This window comes from Pelodiscus sinensis, chromosome 16 (genome assembly GCF_049634645.1).
Source record: "Pelodiscus sinensis isolate JC-2024 chromosome 16, ASM4963464v1, whole genome shotgun sequence".
In the NCBI taxonomy this organism is placed as follows: domain Eukaryota; kingdom Metazoa; phylum Chordata; order Testudines; family Trionychidae; genus Pelodiscus; species Pelodiscus sinensis.
Window position 1 is genome coordinate 578,918 of NC_134726.1, and position 22,581 is coordinate 601,498.

The window sequence follows — 22,581 nt, forward strand, 5'->3', positions numbered from 1 at the left end:
TGTGCATGTTGTGCGGAGAGTAACAGGATCACCCACGTGGTGGAGAACAGGATGGGCGTCTATAATAGCCTCTGCAATAAGGACGCCCATACGGAGAGTCTCGTCTGTAATAGGCGTGGTGCCTAGGACTGTGATATCGGTAGCCATGGCACAATGGTGAGCCATATGCTGTAGGTGAAGAAGGACTGGCGAAAATCTCGGGGAAGGAGAAGGATTAATCCCTGCCCCCCTGGAATGAATGGCTCTGCTTGGCGCTGCGTGTCCGGGCCCCCCCTGCAGCTCTGAAGCCAGTGTGCTGGACAGCTGTTGCTGCGCTGCATAGTCCGGTGCCGGGGCTGGCTGTGTCTTAGAAGCCCCACTGTGCAGCTGCGACCTTGCTTGGAGGGCTGGTGCTGGGGGGTTTTCCCCCGGTGCTGGCAGCATGCCCGGGGGGACGAAAGCGGTGCCAGCGCATTTGAGGTGTGAGCGCTGCTTATCCACACTGCTGCTGCTTTCTGAGCCGGCACAACTGTGCTCCGAGTTGCTCACGCCCCGCTGCCATCCATGCGGCTTTCTCCTGGCCCTTTGAAGATGACTGATGTGGTGCCGGAAGCTTTGCCAGCACCGAGGCTGCTCCCAGCCCGGAGGGGGTCTTGTTTGGCACTGCAGCCTTTGCTCCCTTCGTCCCCGACCCAGATTGCAGGGGTCAGGGAATGGAGCTAGAGGATTCATGCTGATCCCCCACCATTATTTCAGGTGGAAGGGATCTGGCTGGGGAGATTTTCTTTCTTTTCTCCCGAAGATCAGGAGAGGAGATTCTCCTCTTAGGGGTTCTCCCCCGTTGCTCAGAGGTTCCCGCATTGGGGTCCAACAAGAACATTTTCAGCCTCATCTCCCTATCTCGGCGAGTGCGGGCTGTCATTTTAGAGCAATGCCCGCACTTGTGGGGAGCGTGGTTTTCCCCCAGACAACGGACACACAGAGAATGCCCATCAGATATTGGCACTGGCTCACTGCAGTGAGCACACTTTTTAAACCTGGGGACCCCGGCATGATCAGTAATCGTCCTTTTCTGAGAGAACAGTTTGTTTGGTTTGGTTTTGGTTTGTTTTCTCAGCTGATTCCCGGCTGTAGCAGCAGGGAGCCACGGCAAGCTGGGGTTTCTTCAAAGAGGTGTAAAAACAAAGTCTTTTTTTTTTTGTTTTAGATAAGATAAGAACAGGCAACAAAGTGAACTGACTTAACTATATACAATGACTATATACAAGGTTCCCTAAGGGAAGAGATCGTTGTGAGGAGAGAGAGATTGAGAGCTCCGTCTGTGCTAAGGGATGGTTAAGAGGAACTGACAGGGAAGCTGGGTGCACGCGAAGATCAAACAGCGCAAACGGCACATGCTGTACACTGCGCAGGCGCATCCGGCTGGAAACAGCTGTCCTGCAGCGCCAGGACGAGCCCGACACCATGAGTGAAGCACCCACGGGGACCACTCGAAGAAAAACTCTGATCTTCCAGAGAGGTAAAGCCACAGAAATAAATGTACCAAGCTTCAGTTCAGTTTGAAAAGTGTACAACGTATCTTATCCAGATTCATAAGTACATTGGTAGAGTTCGATTTTAGAAATGTTATCCAGCAGGAGTCATTCTAAAAATGTCTGCTACTTTAGTATATCTGCTATAGTTCTGGAGACCATTTCCTGATACTATACAGTTCAAGATAAGTCGCTGCCTAGCAATACAACGTCTTTCACATACTCACCACCTTAATGATGGCCATAGAACTATGATAAATTAAATCCATCACACACACTGCTGGATGCCACACCAGCATACTGCCCACTCATCCACCCTCCACCCCAGACTAACAGCTTCAAATTTTAGTTTCTCAATAACCTGCTATAGAAATGCTTTTTCTCCTGAATGTGGAATTTCCACACTCAGCATTATACTATCTTGGGGGAATTTCCATCCCCTGCATTATACCCGGATTAGTTATCAGAGTTAAAGATCACAAGAAGTTCCAAGACTGGAAATGGGACTTTCATACTACTGAGGGGAAACTCCCAGCTTTGCATTTAGTTATATAGCGCTTTTTATTCCTGAAGTTCCCAAGATTGCATACTTAAAGTCATTCTTTTTAGGTAGAGAAAACAATTTTAGGTCACTACATACACTATTTTGGGCACCACAATTCAAGAAGGATGTGGAGAAATTGGAGAAGGTCCAGAGAAGAGCAACAAGAATGATTAAAGGTATAGAGAACACGACCTCTGAGGGAGGACAAAGAATTGGGCTTGTTTAGTGTGGAAAGGAGAAGACAGAGGGAACATGATAGTGGTCTTCAGGTATCTAAAAGGGTGTTACAAGGAGGAGGGAGAAAAATTGTTCTCCTTGGCCTCCGAGGATAGGACAAGAAGCAATGGGCTTAAACTGCAGCAAGGGAGGTTTAGGTTGGACATTAGGAAAAACTTCCTACCTGTCAGGGTGGTTAAACACTGGAATAAATTGCCTAGGGAGGTTGTGGAATCTCCATCTCTGGAGATATTTAAGAGCAGGTTAGACAGATGTCTATCAAGGATGGTCTTGAATGGACTGGGTCCTGCCATGAAGGCAGGGGACTGGACTCAATGACCTCTCAAGGTCCGTTCCAGTTCTAGTGTTCTATGACTATTAGAGCTGTTTTAAAGATTCCCTCCCCCTCAGAGTGCAATGGAACAAAATAAAGAGGCTCGATAATGCACTAAAATATTTTTTTCTGCAAAACAGGTGGTAGCACTAAAAAGCAGACAGTGCATACAAGAGATTTTTCCTGTCCTCCTTTAAGATGGCCTGCATAACTCATTAACAGCTTTGCCACTCATGAACAATGAAGCCTTCCCCAACACATACTGATAAAAATTGTTACACCCCCATTCCATTACATAGTGTCTTATGTTTCTGTCTGGATGCCACAGAATTATCTAGATAGCACTGCAAATGTGACCAGCACTTCACAGTAGACTACACTAAATAAAGAAGAGGCCCAGATTCCCAGCTGGTGAGGGAAAGTGAGCTACAAAAAAAGCTTGTTGCAATTCTCCAGTCTACTCCTCAAGGAAGTTTAAAGATGAATCTATTCAATGAGGAGCTAAATTACCTAGACTTGAAAATCAGGAAGCTCTCCCAATAAAGTTCTAAAATTTTAAAAGAATAATGAAATGGCTGTTACTCTAGGAACGTTTAAGAGAAGGAAAGATATTTCACCACCACCCCCTTTATAAACTAAGATCACAGAATTCCATTTTCCAGGCTATGCTCAGAGGTGGGGAGTTGAGATGATACTGAAAATGAAACACTTTACAGTGGAACCCCGTTTATGTGATGTAATTGGGACTGGAGCCAGATCAGATCACCAAAAAATGGATAATCCAGAGAATGGGCTTCAGTCCCAGACAGCCACTCTCAGATTTTAGGTGCTAACAGCACAAGCCCCAGCTAAAGCCCTGGGTGGTGCCAGCCCCATTTCAAGTTAATACAGAGGGCCGGATAATGGAGGCTCGGAGAAATGGGGTTCTACTGTATACACCCACACAGAATGTTTTGCCAGTGTGGGGTAAGACAGGTTTATACATTTGGGAGAATTCAGAAGCACCTCAAAATAGCCTAGAATGATAAACCCAGACACTCTGATCACCTCAGCATCCTGGGCTCATTTGGTTTTCAGACTCAACCTCTGAATCTTCTGCTCTTGAATACACTGGCCTCTGTCTGCTATGCTAAAGCAGCAGTTTGACTGGCTCTTTCATGTGTCAATAGAAGGAACCGTCATTTACACTAATCAGTTTAATGCATATACCAGTAGGGGTGATGGCATACAAGCCAGGACATTATACCCCCAACAGTCAGTTATCTGTTACTCTACCCCAGTGGTCTCCAACCTTTTTACACCCAAGATCGCTTTTTAAATGACAGAACAAGCCAAGATCTACCGCCCTGCCCTCTCTATTCTCCTCCATCACATGCTATCCCCAACCCTTATACTGCTGCTTTTTTCCCCCCAAATCTTCTGTAGGAAGAAGTTTTTCCAACATTTGGCCTGTCTAGATTGGACCAAATGTCAGAAAAAACCCTTCTTTTGGAAGCCCCCTTATTCCTCGTGGAAAGAGGAATATAGCGGTGACCAAAAGATCATTTTTGCTATTCCACTAAAAGAAGTGGAAGAACAAACGCATCCCTGGATCCAGAAGAGTTTTTCTGGGATATCTCCGGAGTCCTGAACAACTCCTGCAGTCTAGCTGTACCCTCGCTGGGTTGAGACAGGATGTGTAGGCTCAGGGGTAGGAATGAGGGATTTGGGTGTGGGAAGGGGTGAGAGGTGCAAGCTCTGGGAGGAAATCTGGACGCAGGAGGAGGTGGAGAAGGGGACGCTGGCTCGGGGAGGGGGCTCTAGGCCGGGCAGTGTTGGCGTCGGATGTAGGGTTGGGGTACTAAGCAAGCCACAGACTTCTGGATGTGAGGGTTCAGGAATTTGGTTTGGGGTATATGAGGGGCTCAGGGCAGGGGGTTCCAGTGTATGATAAGCTCAGATGTTGGGTCTGGGGTAAAGGGGAGTGCAGGAGTGTTATGTTGCTGAGACCAGATGGGGGCTTGGCCCCAATTGGAGGTTTGTTGGCCAGGCTTCATTTTCAAATAAAATACTACGTCAAACACAACATGTTTCTGCATTGTCTTTATTTCTGAGAAGGGCAGGGAACCTGTTCTGAGTCAGGGGTCACTGTCCCACAGAAAAATCAGTTGGGGCCACACCAGTTAGATGCAAAAAAACCTCCTCCAAACCCCCCACCCCCACCCCTCCAGCTCCACTAATGTGGCCCCAACTGTGTTGGTGGGAGCAGGGGACATAGTACTGGGGAAGGGTGGTAGTGGGTGCTTCAGCAGGGGACAGGGTGCCAGTGGGGACAGAGTTCTGCGGCTGGGGACGGGAGAAGGGACAGAGGAGAGGGGACAGGGTGCTGGGAGGGGAGAGGGGACAGGGTGCCAGTGGGGACAGAGTTCTGCGGCTGGGGACGGGAGAAGGGACAGGGGACAGGGTGCTGGGAGGGGAGAGGGGACAGGGTGCCAGTGGGGACAGGTTTCTGAGGCTGGGGAGTGGAGAGAGAGGGAACACGCGAGTGGGGAGCAAGGAACAGGGGAGCACTGAGTCCCCTGCACCCGCCTCCTCCCAGGATTCCCCCCCGGGAAGCCGGTATGTGCCTCCTCCAGGACCGGCGCGTGCCTCCCGCAGCGCAGCCAAACCCCCTCAGGTGCCTGCCCTGGGCCAAACCCCCCTCCCGCAGTGCAGCCAAACTCCTGCGCGCGCCTGCCCCAAGGCCAAACCCTGGGACCAACCCCTGCTCCCGCAGCGCAGGGAAACCCCTGTACTCGACTCACCCCTCCTGCAGTGCAGGGAAGCCGCCGCACTCCTCCTCCTGGGCCGACGCCCCCTCCCGCAGCGCGCCCAGCACACCACAGGGCTGTGGGAAGGGAGCAGCCAGCGCACTTCTGAAACGTCCGGAAGTGGTATGAAGCTGCAGGCAGGACTTCCATCCACCCTGCAGGAAGCCGGCACTACGCTGGAGGTAGGTAGTGGGGCTTCTCGGGGGTGGGGGGAGAAATGGGGAGTGACGGGGCCCGAACACCTCGTGATCGACTAGTCGAGGCCTCGTGATTGACCAGTTGATTGCGATCGACTGGTTGGTGACCACGGCTCTACCCCAATCTAAAAAGTAACAGTTTAAAAAATGCTTTAAGAGGATTTACCTTTTCCTCCATGACTGGCGATGACTGCAGTGACAAACAAAACAGCCAAAACAGCGTGGCAACCGCATGAGAAGCGAGACAAGAAAACAACCATTAGAATCATGCAAACACACATATGTGCATGTACTCTCCCAAATACACATTTGAGCAGTTATGGAGACTCACACAGCCTCATAAACATGAGTGATGCAGCAGACCCATTATATACATGCATTCATAATCAAACAATGTGAAAACACACACTCTCTCTCTCTGTGTCTCGTGCATACATGTATATTCAGTGCTTATGCAAACTTCAGCCACAGTGACAAGCAAACATATCAAGTATATGTATGGGATCACATAAATGAGTCTCTATTTAGGATAGCACACAAAATGCACCCACCCACCAAAGCACACAGATGAGCTCATACAAACACCTATGAATGGAGTGAGATGTTCATGTATGATTCCCACAAACACATACCACTGCAGTAAAGCACACACACTATGTGTTCATTTCTACACATTCATGCAATAACACAGAACATACCCAACATAAATGCACATGCTAACATGAATGTGTAGCTATAGTTCCACATTCACACACACCCGGGTACAATACAAAGCTTGGAATGAAAGAAAAGGTCCTCTTTCAGTTATACAAACTCAGAAGGAGTCATAGTCACACATGATGTAGGAGTCTCTTTTTTTCCTCCTTCAAGGAATGGAAGATTGCTACTTGTGCAACGTAGAGCAGGGAAGTCATGCTGACAATTGTGTCCCTCCCCACAGCAAACAGACAGCTTATCACAATTCTTGAAATTTTCCATCGTGCATCCCTTTCCACAGTGACAGCACAAAGCCACATTTACCTAATATTTCTTGTACATCTGGGAAGGGGAAATGTGAGTAGAATTCATCCAACCTGCATCATACAGTGATGTTCACATCACTCTATCTAATTTTGGCAGGTGCCAACGGCAGGAACCACCAGTCAGAACACAGAAGGACTGATTCTTCTGCCACGTACAGTAGTTTTATACTTCACAATACACTGACTTCTATTAAGTTTCCCCTGTTTACTTTGGTACAAGTGAGAGAGGAATCAACCAAAGATATCTAACTCCAAGCACTGCACTATTAATACAAGGATCAGATTGGGCCTTGAAAGTAGAATACAAAACATTTCCAGTTCTCATGGATCAGGAAATAAAAAAGAAAGGAAAACCAGATTAATGTAAAGGACAGTTTTATACAGGGGTATCTGCTCCTCCACTCATAGGAATGTCTATAAGCGATTGCAAAATACAGGACTATGTAGTACTTTAACAAGATGGTTTATTAGAGGATGAGCTTTCGTGGGCCAGACCCACTTCCTCAGATCAAACAGTGGAAGAAAATAGTCACAACCATATATACCAAAAAAATACAATTAAAAAAAATGAACACATGAAAAGGACAAATCAAATTTCAGAACAGAAGGGGCATGCGGGGGGGGGGTAAATGTCTGTGAGCTAATGGTATTAGAGGTAATAATTGGGGAGGCTATTTTTGTAATGGGTAAGATAGCCAGAGTCTTTGTTTCTTTGTTGAGCCCCCCCCCCCCGTGTAGAGTGTCGAATTTTAGCATGAATGCCAGTTCAGAGGATTCCCTTTCAAGTGCAGATTTAAAAGGCTTCTGAAGCAGAATGCAGGTGGTTAAGTCATTGAGAGAGTGTCCTTTCTGGTTAAAATGGCAAGAAACTGTTTTTTCTTTGTGATCCTGTCTAATATCTGTTTTGTGGGCATTGATCCTTTGGTGAAGTGTCTGAGACGTTTGTCCAATGTACAAAGCAGACGGACACTTTCGGCACATCTGTATCCTCTACGACAGGTTCCACCGGATTGGATGCAAGGCGACGAAGCAACTCTTGATGCGTACGGGCATCCATAGTAGGCAGACTCGGTGCCGGGTCTGCCAGGGCCTCATCAGGAGACGACGACGAGGATGACTCCTGCATCGGTGCCGACTGCGGTGCCGGTGGAGCATACTGCACTGGCTGTGGGCCCGGCTCTGGCACCAGGGCCTCTGCCGCCAGGTCGGGCTGCGGTGCCCCATGCGGGGATGGGGGAGGTTGAGACAGCGACGCCAAGGGCTGCGATCAGCGACCCGAAGCCTCCGACACCAGAGAAGGAGGCACTGGTCCCTGCCATTGATAAGCCCAAGGCGTCCAAAAAGGCCACTGCGGATGCAGAGGCCAGGTTTGCTGCGTCAGCGAATGGTCCCGCCGATGTCGAGAACAGGATCTATGGGTCGAGGATGCTCCCGAGGACCCTGAACGGATGGAAGTGGCGCCCGAATCTGATGAGTAGTCGGAGTCCGGCCAGGGCAGAGCTGACGAAGAGTGTGGGGCAAACCTGGCCATGGACTCCAGCTTGCCAGCATGGATACAGCGGGGGCGGACGTGTTGTGGCACCTGGGGACCCATGCCCGGTGCCGGGAGACCTGCCGTCGGTTGCGGCACCAGGGTGCCTAGGCGGCGCCAGGAGAGTCGACGCCGGAAGTTGCGGCACCAGGGTGCCCAGGCCCAGTGCCGGAAGAGTTTTTGCTGGTGCGCACGGTACCAGGGGACCTAGGCCCGGTACCGTACACGGCATTGGGGGAGCCGCTGAACCACTTAGGCTCGGTGCCAAGTGTCCTGATGCAACTGTCGACTGGGGCACCGGCAAGGTCCACGTGGTCGGTGCCGGTGCTTGCGACGGTGCGGAGACGGACGAGGGTTCCAGGAGGCTATGTGCCGTGAAAGGCAACGGTGCCACCGTGGACGCCACATGGCTGAGAGAGTACGGTACCGGTGCCGCCAAACGAGGGGCTGGGAGAGAGACCAGCGCCACTGAGGGTCGGGCACGGCCCGAAGTTGAGCGAGACAGGCGACCCGGTGTCGAAGTTGTGTCACTGTCGTGGCAGTTGGTACTGGTCCCACATGGGACGGTCCCGACGCATAGGGCACCCGAGCATGCCGGCCAGGGTAATGCGGAAGCGAAGCCATAGCCAACTCAGCCTCTGGCAAGGGCAACCTCAACCCTTCCGCCTCAACTGATGACCGGGGGGGGGGCGTGTAGTGAGGCTAATAAGGTCCTGCGCCGCTTCGAATGTGTCCGGCGTGGATGGGCGGTGAGAAGGCAGGTGCCCTGGACTATCAAGACCTTCTTGCCGATTGTGGCACACCGCAGCCGATGTGCGCACCGGTGAGCTGGCATCGCGGTACCCGTCTGACATGGTCTTTTTTGAAGGGGATCTTCCGCGGGACTTCTTCACCCTCTTGGACGCCGGAGAGTGAGACTGGTGCCAGGATCTCGACGCAGACGCACAGTGCCGAGGAGGAACATAGCGTGTAGATGCCGGTGTGCTGCACACCATAAGGATGCTCCGACGGCACCGGCTGTAACGCCGTCTCCATGAGAAGTTTTAGGCGGGAAACCCTCTCCCTCTTCGTGCACGGCTTAAAAGACTTGCAGATCTTACAGGCGACTGCGAGATGGCCCTCACCCAGACACTTCAGACAACTGTCGTGTGGGTCGCCTCTGGGCATAAACTTCCCACAGGCAGCGCACGCCTTAAAGCCCTGCGGCCCTGGCATTCCTCATCCCCGAGGGGGGAGAGAAAACAAAGAACCTAACTATCTAAGAGAACTATTTACAATCAAGGTAGAAGAACGGGAACCATTAACTAACTGACTGACTAAGAGAGATAGAGACGCTCCAACGACCGTCACGGCGGTAAGAAGGAACTGAGGTGGGGCAGCGCCGGCAGGGGTATTTATGCCCTGCCCTGCCGGCGCCACTCCAGGGGGCGCCCTGCCGGCGCTACGGGTACCGCTAGGGAAAACGCTCCAGAAAACACGGTGCACGTGGTGCGCACACCTACTTCGAATAGACATGAGCAACCACTCGAAGAACGACTAAAGTGTCCGGGGTGGAGGGACGCCATGTGTCCCCCATCCATCTTCCTTACCTGGACTCCGAGACTAGTCTGGGCTCCGCCTCCTCGGCACCGTCAAGGCTGAGTGCCCCTCCTTAGGGCGCACTTTGTGGCCACGCCTCTCCGGCGACCTCACCTAATCAGAATCCATATAATTTGTTCTGCCTCAAGATAGAGTGGGAAACTGGTACTGACTGTTTCAAGTATAAATGTTTCATATTGGAAGGTCATAGCCATACAAGATTGAAATATGTTTGAAAGATCAATTCTTTAGACCCGCATTTCTCAAACTGTGGGTCCCGATCTCCCGGGGGGGGGGGGGGGTGTTAGAGGAACTTAGAGAGGGGTCGCAGTGTCACAAAGTTTGAGAACCTCTGCTTTAGACCTTGAATCCTTGGAACTTCAGTCCAAAACCCAAGAGAAACTGCTTCAGAAACCGCTTCAGAAACCATTCATCTGAATTCCCTATGGTCTGGAAGAGATTAGTGAGAAATGCACTACAACATGGAGAAAATCTGTGGAAGAAAATGTGTTCATGCTGTAAAGTCAGTGTCTCAAGAGCTGAAAGGCTGAAGGAGAGGGGAAAATTCTAAGGCTGATCTCATTGCCCCTTCCACACAGAGCAGTGGTATCCAGTGGTCTTTTTATACCCAAGATCACTTTTTAAATGTCAGGGGAAGCCAGGATCAACATCATCCCTTCCCCAAGGCCCCATCCCTTTCTTGAGGCCACGCCCTCTCCAAACCTTTCCGCAGACTACCCATTACCAATGGAAACTCACTGTTAATTACATAATTACACCAGAGCCATTTTGCTAGTGCTGAAGCTGGGGAGAACAGTTTAATTTACATTAAACACATTAAGCATTTTAATTCTCTCATGTTAGTTGATCAAACTTCATTTTAAATAAAGTAAAATATGTCTATGTAGTGAACAGGTGTGGCCACTCACTGAGGGGGCAGAACCCCTCTCTGAGGCCGGGTGGGCCGAGACGTGGCCTTCCCCTTAAACTCCCTGGAAGCCAAGGAGCAGGGCAGGTAGGATAAAAGCCCAGCCCAGCCCAGCCGCTCAGTAAAGGCCCAGCCAGCAGAGGAAGCAGAAGCCTACCCTGAGCTCCCAAGCCAGGAGGACCTTGGAAAGGTTGAGGACTGGCCCAGACGGCTGGGCCCCTGCTCCGAAGAGGAGACCTCCTTTACCCTACCTGAAGGGTCAGACTATGATGACCCCAAGAACCAGCAGCCAGTGTGGCGCCAGGAAGATGCCGGGGGGGAAGTTAGGCAGTGGCCCAGGGGAAGCCAATGACTATCAGGCTGATCTTATAACACTTGAGTGTGTTACAGACTGGATCCCCGTTGACCCCATTGGCAGCCAAGGCTGCCCCCGTTCGGCCCCTGGGCTGGGACATGGTGGAGTAGGGAGGGCCCGCGTCCCCGCTGCTGCCCTACATATCGGGTAGCAATCTGCTGCCCTCCCCTCCCGGCCAGTGAAATGGTGTATGTTTACTTGGCCTACCCTGAACCAGGGCCTGGGCCTTACTGACTGTGGAACTGCGCTTGGGTTGCTGCCGGGCCTTACAAATGGGGGGGACTGTTATTTGTCTTTATTTACTGGCCCGCCCTGTACTCAGGGCCCGGGTTTGAAGGGAACCACTGGACATTTAGTTCCAGGCCTGAGCATAGGTCAAGGACCCGGACCCGGACCCAAGCAGCCGACTTACAGTCCAACACAAAAGGTTTCAAAGTTTTCTTTATTTATGGTAGGTGTGGGGAACCTTTTTTGGGTCGGGGGCCAATGACCCACAGAAAAAAAATCAGTTGGGGACCACAAGTGAGAACTAAAATCCTCCCAAAACCCCCAACCCTCACTGATGTGGCCTCTGAATGAGACACCCCACTCTTCTCCTCATCCTGTGGGGGCTGGAGTGCCAGAAGGGACACGGAGGACTGAGGTTAAGGGGAACCCATAGGCCAGATTTACTTTTCTGGGGTTCCAGAGTTCGTGAATTTTGTGGACCCCCTTAGGCTCTGGGGTGGGAACAAAAATGAAGGGTTCAATGTGCAGGACAGGACAGCCAGAGAGTGGGATAGGGATGCAGGATCTGGGTCGGAGGTGGGGTGCATGACAGGGTGAGGAGAGCAGGGTCTGGAAGAGAGTTTGGCAGCAGGAGAGAATGTGGGGTGGGAGTACGGGAGGGAGTATCCCCTCCTCACATCTTACCTCTGCTCCAGCCTCCCTCCCCTCAGCCCCATGATTCCCCCCTCTAGACTGATCCTCTGCATTGCCCCATGCTGCTCAGTGCAACCCCTGCCCGCTCCCATCCTACCCCTGCACCCTCCTTCGCCCCCTCCTCTGCCTCCAGCACACTCACTGGCAGGGCAGCAGCACTGGGACTTGCAGCCTCCCAGGAGTAGCGCTGGGATGAGGGGAAGGAGATAGTCTCTTCCCTGCCCTGCCCAGCCCTTTGCAGTGGCGCCAGAGCTGGGGCAGGCAGAGTCCAGGGCTGGCTCCAGCCAGGCCAGGCCCAGAAGGGCACTGGGGAAGGGGCTCGCACACAGACCATAGGGAACAGTGTGGCACAGTCTGGTCCCCAGCACACCAAGTGTGCCAGCTGCCCAGACCTGGCTCTGTGAAGCCTCTCCCCACCCCGCAGCTGCTCCTCTTTGCTCCAGCCCAGCTAGAGCATGGTACAGCCTCAGCAGATTGAACCCACAGCCATCTGACCAGGCAGTTGTCTCTCTTTACTTCAGCCCAGGTGGAGCACAGCGAAGCCTTGGCGGGCTGAAAGCTGCCGCAAGCTGGCTGCCCCTCTTTGATGGAGCCCAGCTGGAGCACAGCACAGCCTCAGCAGATTGAACCTGCCGCCAGCTGGCCGGGCAGCTGCCCCTCTTTACTCCAGCCCAGCTGGCTGCGAGGCTGGGGCTGTGCCATACTCCAGCTGGGCTGGATCAAAGACAATCAGCCACTCGACCAGCTGGCCGTGGCAATCGACTTCTAGGGGTGCCACAATTGACCTGTTGGTCACCACTGCTCTAGAAACTAAAAAGTCATTTGGGCTGAGTTGCCCTTCATAGGAACTAAATAGGATGGAAGATGGAAGTCATGTCACACCTCAGACCATGTTGCACCACGGTTGCACTCAGACTCAGAACTCCACCAACTCCAAACCCAGGAAATATAAATATCAGAAAGTTATAAGCTTGTCAGCATGGAAATTCTGCTTCCTGTAGCACATTCCTCCTCTTCCAGGCAGGAAGGAAATTACAGTAAGATTGAAAAGGGTTTGTCCAGCACCCCTCTCCCCCCTCCCTTCTGGAGTGGTACAGAGCTTTGTGCAAAGATGTCTCTGCAGAGGCATACAGCCCAGGAAGAGTTTCAAGTCCATTTTTTCTTGTTAATGAGCCCATTTTCTTTCAGCATCCTCACTTCCTTTCTGCACTGAGGCTGCGCTGTATATACTGTGCACTGTAATGGTACTGTACTGCCAACAAATCCATGTTAATGCATATCAAAGCCTAGCACATACTGTCATGCCATCAGTGTAGAATTGGAGGCAAGTGCTAAGTGCCACACAGCACTTGCCCTCGCAGCCTTGAAACCTTCCATGTGGGCCATGCAGTTTGGGAAGAAAACAACTTAAGATACAAAAGGCATGTCAAAGCTTCAGAGGAGCGGGTTTACAGAGCTTGTCAACAAACGCCCTGAGCTGCTCTCAGCTGGTCTCCACATCAGGCCTCCTTCAGAGTCTCACTGATTTACAACATGCACTCACCACTTAGGCTGAACCGCTCCCATTTTAGATTAGTTCAGAGTCCAGTAAAGGGAGCCATTAGCAGACTGAGGGTATTTCAATCCCTTACGCTGGGAGCTCCAGCGTAGCACAATGCTCATCAGTCTGTGTCAGGCATTTCTAACCGAGTAGCAATGTGGCACAGCCTACAGCAGCAAGCCACCAAGTCCAGGTCAACGGGCTTCCACTAGTGTGCTAAAAATAGCCATGCAGACATTGCAGCTCAGACTAGACTTTGGGCACTGAAGTCAAAGTGAGCTGCAACGTCTATACAGAAATAATGAAGAGGATCCATCTGACAAAGGGATTTTTGCCCACAAAAGCTTATGCCCAAATAAACCTATTCGTCTGTAGGGTGTCACAGAATTTCCTGGTTTTTTGGATACAGACTTACATGGCCAATGCCTCTGATCGTCTATACCAGCGTTTCTTAAACTGTGTTCTGAGGCACAAGGCAGTCAGAGGTGTGCCGCAGAGATATGGTGACCATATGTCCCTTTTTTCCAGGACAGTCGCAGATTTAAAGACACCTAGCATAACATAAGAATGCCCATACTAGATCAGACCAAAGGTCCACCCAGCCCAGTGTCCTGTCTGCCAACAGTGGCCAATGCCAGGTGCCCCAGAGGGAGTGAACTGAATACGTAATGATCAAGCGATCTCTCTCCTGCCATCCATCTCCACCCTCTGACAGACAGAGGCTGGGGACACCGTTCCTTACCCATCCTGGCTAATAGTCATTAATGGACTTAACCTCCATGAATTTATCTAGTTCTCTTTTAAACCCTGTTATAGTCCTAGCCTTCACAACCTCCTCAGGCAAGGAGTTCCACAGATAGACTATGCGCTGTGTGAAGAAGAACTTCCTTTTATTTGTTTTAAACCTGCTGCCCACTAGTTTCATTTGGTGGCCCCTAGTTCTTATATTATGGGAACAAGTAAATAACTTTTCCTTATTCACTTTCTCCACACCACTCATGCTTTTATATACCTCTATCATATCCCCCCTCAGTCTCCTCTAGCTGAAAAGTCCCAGTCTCTTTAATCTCTCCTCATATGGGACCCGTTCCAAACCCCTAATCATTTCAGTTGCCCTTCTCTGAACCTTTTCTAATGCCAGTATATCTTTTTTGAGAGCCCGGCTGGACTGCTGCAGAGCGGGGTACATTCAGGCGCTGCCGGTGCACTCTGTGCACGGCCCTTTATCCCTCCACCCCTTCCCACCCTGCGGGCGGCATGGCAGTGCACGGACCCACTCACTCTGCCACACTCCACAAGCTGGGTCTGGTGGGGTGGCGAGTTTCTCCCCTCCCCCCCGCCACGCTCCTCCTAATGGGAGCCAAAGCTAGTGCAGGGACTGGACTGCACTAAAATTAGCACCACGGGAGGCCCAGCTCCAGGCCTGGCAAGCGGTCCTGCCCTGCAAGCAGCTGGGGCCAGGGCTGCAGGGATTTCTGGGGCCCGACCACAGACTCCAGCCCTGCAAACTGGAAGGCAAAAGGTGGGGGAGGGGGATGGGAGAGGAAGGGGCTTGTGCTGAGGGGAGGAGGGCAGAACAGGAGAAGACACCAAGGGACAGGGTGGAGGAAAAACAAATGCCAGGGGGCCAAGTGGAGACAACGAGGAAAAGGGCAGGAGGAGGGAGGTGTCAGTGGGGGTGGGAACGTGGAGGGAACAGAGTGATGCTGGGAGTGGTGAGGAGACGGGCATTGGGGGCAACAGGGAGGAAGGGGAGGGGGAGGTGCTGGGAGAAGGGTTGAAAGGAAGGGTGGGCATGAGGAAGGAGGGGATGGAGCAAGTCATGAGTGAGGGCACAGAGGGGCATGAGGGGAATGGGGGCAGAGGGTGGTGAGAGGGTGGGCATCAGGGAGAAAGAGGGCAAGGGGGGCAGGGGCAGTGAGGGAAGGAGGAGGCACCAAGAGGGTGCAGGGGTAAGGGAAGGTGCAGGTGCCAGGGGATTCTGGGGGTGAAGCAGAAGGGCAGACACATGCAGGGGAGGGACCAGCACCAGAGGAGAGAGGCAGGGCAGGTGTGCAGAGGTAGGTGTTAGAAGAGGGGATGAGGAGGGGTAGCTCACATGATCTGAGTGGGGCTACTGGAGGAGTGGGCACAGGGGGAGAGAAGAGTGGGGCTACTGGTGCAGGGGGGCAGGTCTCACAAGGGCTGAGGGCAGTGAGAAGGGTAGGAGTCAGGACAGCAGAGGTGGCTGAGCAGTTGGGGGGCAGCAGGCACCAGGGGACCTGATTGAATAAGGAGAGGAGACAGGGCAGCAAAGGGAAAAGGTAGAGATTTATAAGATATTTATTAATAACTTGGGTGCCACATATCAGAGGGGTGGCCGTGTTAGTCTGGATCTGCAAAAGCGACAAGGAATCCTGTGGCACCTTATAGAGGAACAGATGTATTGTATCTGACGAAGTGGGTCTTTGCCCACGAAAGCTTATGCTCCAATACATCTGTTAGTCTATAAGGTGCCACAGGACTCCTTGTCGCTCTTGGGTGCCACAGTGGCACATCCAAATAAGCCACATGAACTCAATACTAGTGCACAATACAAAATTCATCCTGCTCGTGGGAGGAAAATCTTAGAGGGAACACTTCCCCCAGCCTCCCATTCCCCACTCACCTCCCCCACAAGTTAATGTGATACAAATTGGGTTAATGCAATTGCAGGATAGTTGCATGAGGGGGGTTCGGTGGGAGCCAAACTCATCCCTATTAGGAAGAGGATGGTGGGAAAAGCTCTTAGCGGGGGGTCACACAACACCTTTTACTTCTGGTCATGTGTCCATCTTGATCCCGAGAGTCAGCGGCATGGTTAACAGAGGTCAGGGGATGTGGCTAATGTGTCCCTATTTTTGGTTCAATAAATATAGTCACCATACATGGAGAGAACAGAGTTCAAATGGCTGCCCTTTAAGGGGCAAGCTTTTTTTGGAGGGGAGGGAGGCGGGGGGGGGGGGCTCAACAAAAAAATCATTGGTGTTCCCCATAAAAAAAAATTATTGTTTGGTGTTCCTCGGTCTTAAAAAGTTTAACACTGGTCTATACTGCTATTTTTAGCACAGTAGCACAAGCCTAATTCTGTCAACCAAGGGTCACAGACTCACTGCTACTTACTGTGCCCATACATCAATAAGGCTCTAAAACTTTCTTTGGATCAGGGGTCATTGACCCACAGGAAAAAGAAGAAAAAAAAAGTCATGGGCCATATACATGAGAAGCAAAGTTTAAAAAAAACCAACCACACACAACCCTCACTGACCTGGCCCCCCAAACCAGTGAGAAGGTGGGGGGAAGCCCTCACAGAGGTGTCCCCAACTGGGAAACAGGCTCTCCCCTTGAACTCTAGCCTCACGGAGAGTGGGAGTGGGTGCTAAGGCTCAGGACTTACCCCCAGGACTGGATTCACTTTTCTGGAAGTCTAGGGCTAGAGAATTTTGTGGAGCCAAAAATGAGGGGTTCAGTATGAAAGCTAGGGTGCAGAAGCAGGCTGGGGGTGGGATTGCAAGATCTGGGCAGGAGGGAGGGTGCTAGAGTAAGCTAGGGGTAGAGGTGCAGGGTCCGAGAAAGAACTGCTTGAAGGGGTGGGGTCGGGGTGGGATGTACGGGGTAGCAGTGAGCTGGGGGGGACGACATGATCTGGGAGGGAGTTAGGCTGAAAGACACAGAGTAGCAGTAGAGCGGGGGTGGGCAAAAGCCTTTCAGCAGGCCAGATTGGGCCCCTCCCCCTAGCTCTTTGCCTGGAGCAGGAGAGGGACGTGAGCCCTTCAAACTGCTTCTATTTAAAGGGCTCACGTCTTCCCCACGCCTTGCCTAGCACCACTGATATAACTAAAAGTTTGGTGTTAGTGGTGGTGGTGTTATTACAAATGTTACAAGTGTTCTCAAAATGTGTGTTAAGAAAAATGTTACAAGTGTTGCCTTCTAGGATAAGCTTTAGATAATGTTGTATGCAGTTTATTATTATTAAAATGTAATTACCTTGTTGTGTAAAAACCATATTGGCGTCTTTTTACAGCACATGGACCACCCCTTCCGCCCGAGGTCCCGCCTCATCCGAGTCAGCCTGTGGACACTTCTGAAATTTGTGAAGTGGCCTCCCTTCAAAAATTATTCCCCACCCCTGCAATAGAAGGTCTGGGCGGAAGGACGCAGGAGACTGAGGCACCTACTTGGCACAGCTCCTGGGGGGCACAAGTATCTCCATGCAGCTCTCTTACTTCCTGCAAAACTCCCACTGGCTAGGATTCCTGGCCAATGGAAGTGATGGGGAGTGCCTATAGGGAGTGCTTCCCTACAGCTCACAGAACCACTTCCTTCCCCTGCTGGGTGAGCCTGTAGACCAAATGCAGAGCCAGCTTGCCTTGACCAGGCTCTCCACACCCCCCCCCCCCGGACCCCACGTAGTGGGGAGCCAGTGCTAACACTCCAGCCATAGCACTCCATGTAGGTGGAGCGCCAACACCAGCTTGCGCTGCTGGAAGGAAAGGGGGCAAGCCCGAACCTCACAGGCTGGATCAAGGCAAGCCATGATCCAGAGGTTCCCCACTCCTACTCTAAAATAGGGAGGTAAGCAACTAGTCAACTATCCAATAAGCAAAAGCTTATCAGATTGTCAACTAGTCCCTTGACTAGTCACTAGCAGAGGTAGCAGGGTGGGGGGTGGAGAAACAGGAGCCAATGGTGGGGCAAGCCAGCTGAAAAGCTGGTTCCCCCCAGCATCATCTCCACAGGGAGCAGAGATTAGCGGGACCAGGCACGAGTCAGGAATCAGATGATTGCCAGCTTGCATCCAGTCCTAGATGCTGCACCTCTGCTTTTTAAATGTGTTAAGAGACTGGCTGGCTCTTAATAGATTTAAAAATCAGAAGCACAGAGCGGGGTAGAGGGAGGCAGCACGAGCCGGGACAGCTGATTCCTGGTTTGCGCTGGATTCCCTTCCCCAGCTGCACTTTAGCCTTTTAAATGTATTAAGAGCCCCACTGCAGTACCCCTGCTTATTGACTAAACAGACTAGTGGATGGAAAATCCATCAACTAGTCAATTAGTTGATTAAATTTAACATCCCTATTCTAAAGTTTCCAAAAAGGCCGCCAATCCATAATTCCAGAATATTCTCCCAGTCTCCACATTTTCCTCTATCATCCCTATCAGACTACATTAGTCCACTATTAAAATTCTCTCATTAACTCCTGCTTGTTCATTATTTCTTATTCAACTCACCCTCTTTGTTTTACCAACAATGCCAGCTTTGCTCCCTCTGTAGTTTCCTTCTCTCGCTTCCAAAATCTCCATGTCTCTCTCTATGCACAGTCCATTCTACCAGCCCCAATGTGTTTGGTTCTCACTCTTGCCTCTCACTCAAATCCCTCCCCTAAAGACTTCTTCCCTGAGGCTCACAAACATTAACCCATATCAAAAGCCTTCTTATAGGTGATGCTTACTCAGCAAGCAACTCCTTCTGAGTCTCCCAGTGTATCTTGTTTTATCTGTGTCTATCATTCAGGTTAAACACTCTTCAAGGAATATCTTTACAATGCCAACGTGTCAGCATGTAATGATTAATACAAAATTATTTCTGACACTACTGTAAAGTCACAGAAAACACTTTTCTCTTGACTCAGTTTTTAGACAGTTTGTGATCAACTTGAGTGAACTTGGGTTATGTCCCTCAAGCAGTACTGGGTAGCCTATTACTTCACTAAATCATATTCTTTACAGACTCACTTTCTTCATGCCTCCACAGAAGGCAATTACCGGAGTGTAAGATCAGTACAGAGAATCCATTTGAGGATTCTAACTGGAATGAATCCTCTAACTGATGAAAATCATGAGTTACTGCATTAAAGTCAATATAATTATACTACTGTAAAACTAGTGCGAGAGGAGAAAAAGGACCAATGATTCCACGCTGCTGGCTTCTGAAATTCACTACTTTGGCAATGGGAAGATGAACAAAAAGAACTCACTATCTTGGGTTTATCAAAACCTTGGGCAGAAAAAAAAATGTCCACACAGGGTGCTCTTTTTGCAGAAATCTCTTTTCCTTTGTTTCTTAAAAAAAAAAAAAATCTGATTGTGACAATGTACTCCTGAACTAGGAAGGCACATTTCCTTTGCCATGTTTCTGATGTCCTCCATGCCTCTTTTTAGTGCTGATTCTGCACTTGTCATCTACATACGATAGAGTAATATTCCAAAGGCCACAGAAGAGGTAGGATTGCAATAAATAGAATATGTACATGAACTTAGACTTGTCTAGAACAAAATAGCAAAGTTCAACTACAGTCCATTCCCAGTGATCCAGCAGGGCAGGAAAACTTGGTTGCTCTCTCACACACATGCACTCAATCCCTAAATGGCATATATTGCAATGTAAGAATATGGCCCTACCTCCTCCCAGGTAGACCGCCCTCAGTTTGACTATTTCCCCCAACCTGCTGCATCTTGGACCGCTCAATGTGTTCCACGTAGGTCTGGATCATCTGTGAAGAGGGAAAAACCCATGAGCCAAACAGAAGTGAAAAGGAGACACAGGTTCCTCTTCTGTTTGATCGTCCTCCAGCATCCATTTCTCTCCCTTTCTTTTTTGCATAAATCTGCTATTCTTTAAAGCTGATGACACAAGTGAATGAACAATAAGTCTGAGTCTAATATGAAAGCATCTGGGTCCAAATAGATACCAAACCTCAAACCCAGTACAATGATAGAAGGTCTGTGAAAAACATGCAGAAAAAACAATGAAAAAAAGCTTCTTGGAAACTAGACCGCAGTGCTGACCTCTTGAGCTATAGAATAAATGGGATAACAGAGCATTTCATCTCAAACGGGGAGGGGAGGGGGTCCTTAGCAACTACAGACACCTCTTGTTTTGAATCAAATATAGTCTTTTCTAAAATATGTTTGTAGACCTACAGAGAGAAAGAATATTTACTCAGAGATGGTAACCTACCTCTGTATGCCGTTGGTGCAGGGCATTGTATTCTTTCTTCATTTCTGATTCACGTTCCTCTAGCCGTGAAACTATAAAAGAAAGTATTCCACTCACTGGAGACCATTTGTTGGACCCCAAGAGAAACATCAGATAATTCTCAAGGCAATGTGTTATAGAAAATAGTTAAAAATAAGTTAATTCCTGTTAAAAATGAGAAATACAGTAGTGCACATGTGGCACACAGCCCAACTCTCATACTCATTTCACAGGTATCAGAATGCCCTTGGTGTGGACTACAAAGTGACACAATACTAATTTTAGAGGTGGTTCTGCTAAGATCCAGTCCAATGACCTATCTGTACACATATCAGCCATTACAAAGGCCAAGCCAACGATAAGCATTAGCTATGTATATATGTATAAAAGCTTCTAGAGCAGTGGTCACCAGCCAGCAGATTGGATCTGCTAGTAGCTGCTCTTATGTCTGAACATGCTCAGCATATTTAAAGGGGCAATGTGAATCTCTGTCTCTCCCCCACACACAGTATCTCTTTCCATCACTCACTCTCACATATAGACACCTTATGTCTTTACATTCACCTCCCAAAACAATACATACTTGTACTATTGTTACTACTTTTACTTCTTTCAACGCGTTTTATTTTAGGGGTTTTTTTTTACTGGTCTGTACATTTCATAATTTTTATTTCTCTCTTGTGCTTAAATTTAGTATTTTGAGTAGTGAGTTCTAAAATGCCTAACCTGTCAAGGCTGGTAAATTTTTTTTTTAATGTTTATCTAGGTTTTTGATTTTTTACTGGTGGAGCACATCTGCCCATTACCTCAATAACAAGATACATAACAAAATACATTCTGTATATGGATGGAAAAAAAAAAAAGGGAATGTCAGCACAGAGTCTCCTGGAATTTGGCTTTATCTCCTGGAGGCTCTTAGAGCCAAACTAGGAGATGGGCCATTATCGGTCCAGCAGCGCAGCGGGACTAAGGCAGGGTCCCTCCTGCCCTGGCCCTGAATCGCTCCTGTAAGTGGCCAGCATGTTTCTGCATCCTCTGGGGGATACAATGTAGGAGATCTCCACACACTACCCTTTCCTGCAAGCACTGCCACTGCCGCTCCCATTGGCCAGGAATTGGAAACTGCAGCCAATGGGAGATGCAAAGATGGTGCCTGCCGACAGAGGGTGGGGGGAGGGCACATGGAGCCACCTGCCCTTCCTCCCCAGGAGCTGCTGCTGGACTTGTCTGCTTTTGGGAATGGCACAGGGCCATGGTGGGCATGATCTTGACTTCGCCACACTGCATCACTAACCAGGAGCTAAATGGTGCCCAGCCAGATTCCACATCCTGAAACCCTGTCACAGTCCTGAACCCCTTCCTATACCCGAAGCCTCTGACCCAGCCCTAAGCCACCCCTGCACGCAAACTCCCTCCCAGAGCCTGCATCTTGAACTAAGGATGTTAAATAGCATGGAATTGACTAACTGAATAGTCAATGCATTTTTGCATTGACTATTAGATTAGTCATTAGGGCGGTGCTGCCTCTTTGAAATGCCCACTGCAGTGCACTTAAACATAAAATCTGGATTGCACTTAAACATAAAATCACTTTTTGAATGTAAGAAGGTTGGAGATCACTGTGCTAGAGGATACAAAGGTTCTGAAGGCAGCATCCTCAACCCCCCTGGAAAGGATCACACCCCTTGGTAATGACTCCTCTGACTACCTGAGGAGCAGTTATGATGGACACTAGTGCTAAATTCTGGAGAATGACTTGTCCAGCCCACCACCACTGAACACAAGAAGGAAAGCAGTACAAAAACAAATGAAGTGGGATCCTTCGTGCATGAGAAAAGGCATTGGGGTTCAGGGTCTGGAAGGGGATATAGGTGCAGGAGAAAATACCGACCTGGAGGAGGGGTGCAGAAGGGAGTTGGGAGGGGGTTGTGACCTGGGGTAGGGTGCAGGGATTTGGGTTGTGACCTGGGATTGGGGTTCAGGGTCTGGGAACTGGTATGGGTGCAGGTTAGGGTGCAGAGGGTTTGAGTTACGAGTGCAGGGAGCTGGGGGGAGGGAGAGGCTGTGGTGCCCGATAAAGACTCCGGCCATGAGATGCTTACCTAGGAGGCTCATGGACAG

At 50.1% G+C, this 22,581-nt stretch overlaps 1 protein-coding gene across 16 annotated transcripts in view; it reads right to left on the reverse strand.

Annotated features, from left to right (window-relative positions):
* Nucleotides 1–22,581, reverse strand: part of MAPK8IP3 (mitogen-activated protein kinase 8 interacting protein 3) — a 126,190-nt gene that overhangs the window by 89,531 nt on the left and 14,078 nt on the right. For 11 of the 16 annotated variants that reach the window (XM_075898965.1, XM_075898964.1, XM_075898962.1 and 8 more), the window contains exons 3-5: nucleotides 20,443–20,513; nucleotides 19,884–19,975; nucleotides 5,758–5,781 (exon numbers count right to left, since the gene is read on the reverse strand). In XM_075898965.1, coding sequence (XP_075755080.1) covers nucleotides 5,758–5,781; nucleotides 19,884–19,975; nucleotides 20,443–20,513 — 187 coding nt within the window. The remainder of the gene's footprint in view (nucleotides 1–5,757; nucleotides 5,782–19,883; nucleotides 19,976–20,442; nucleotides 20,514–22,581) is intronic. The other 5 variants (XM_075898970.1, XM_075898969.1, XM_075898966.1 and 2 more) reach the window with 1 other exon arrangement.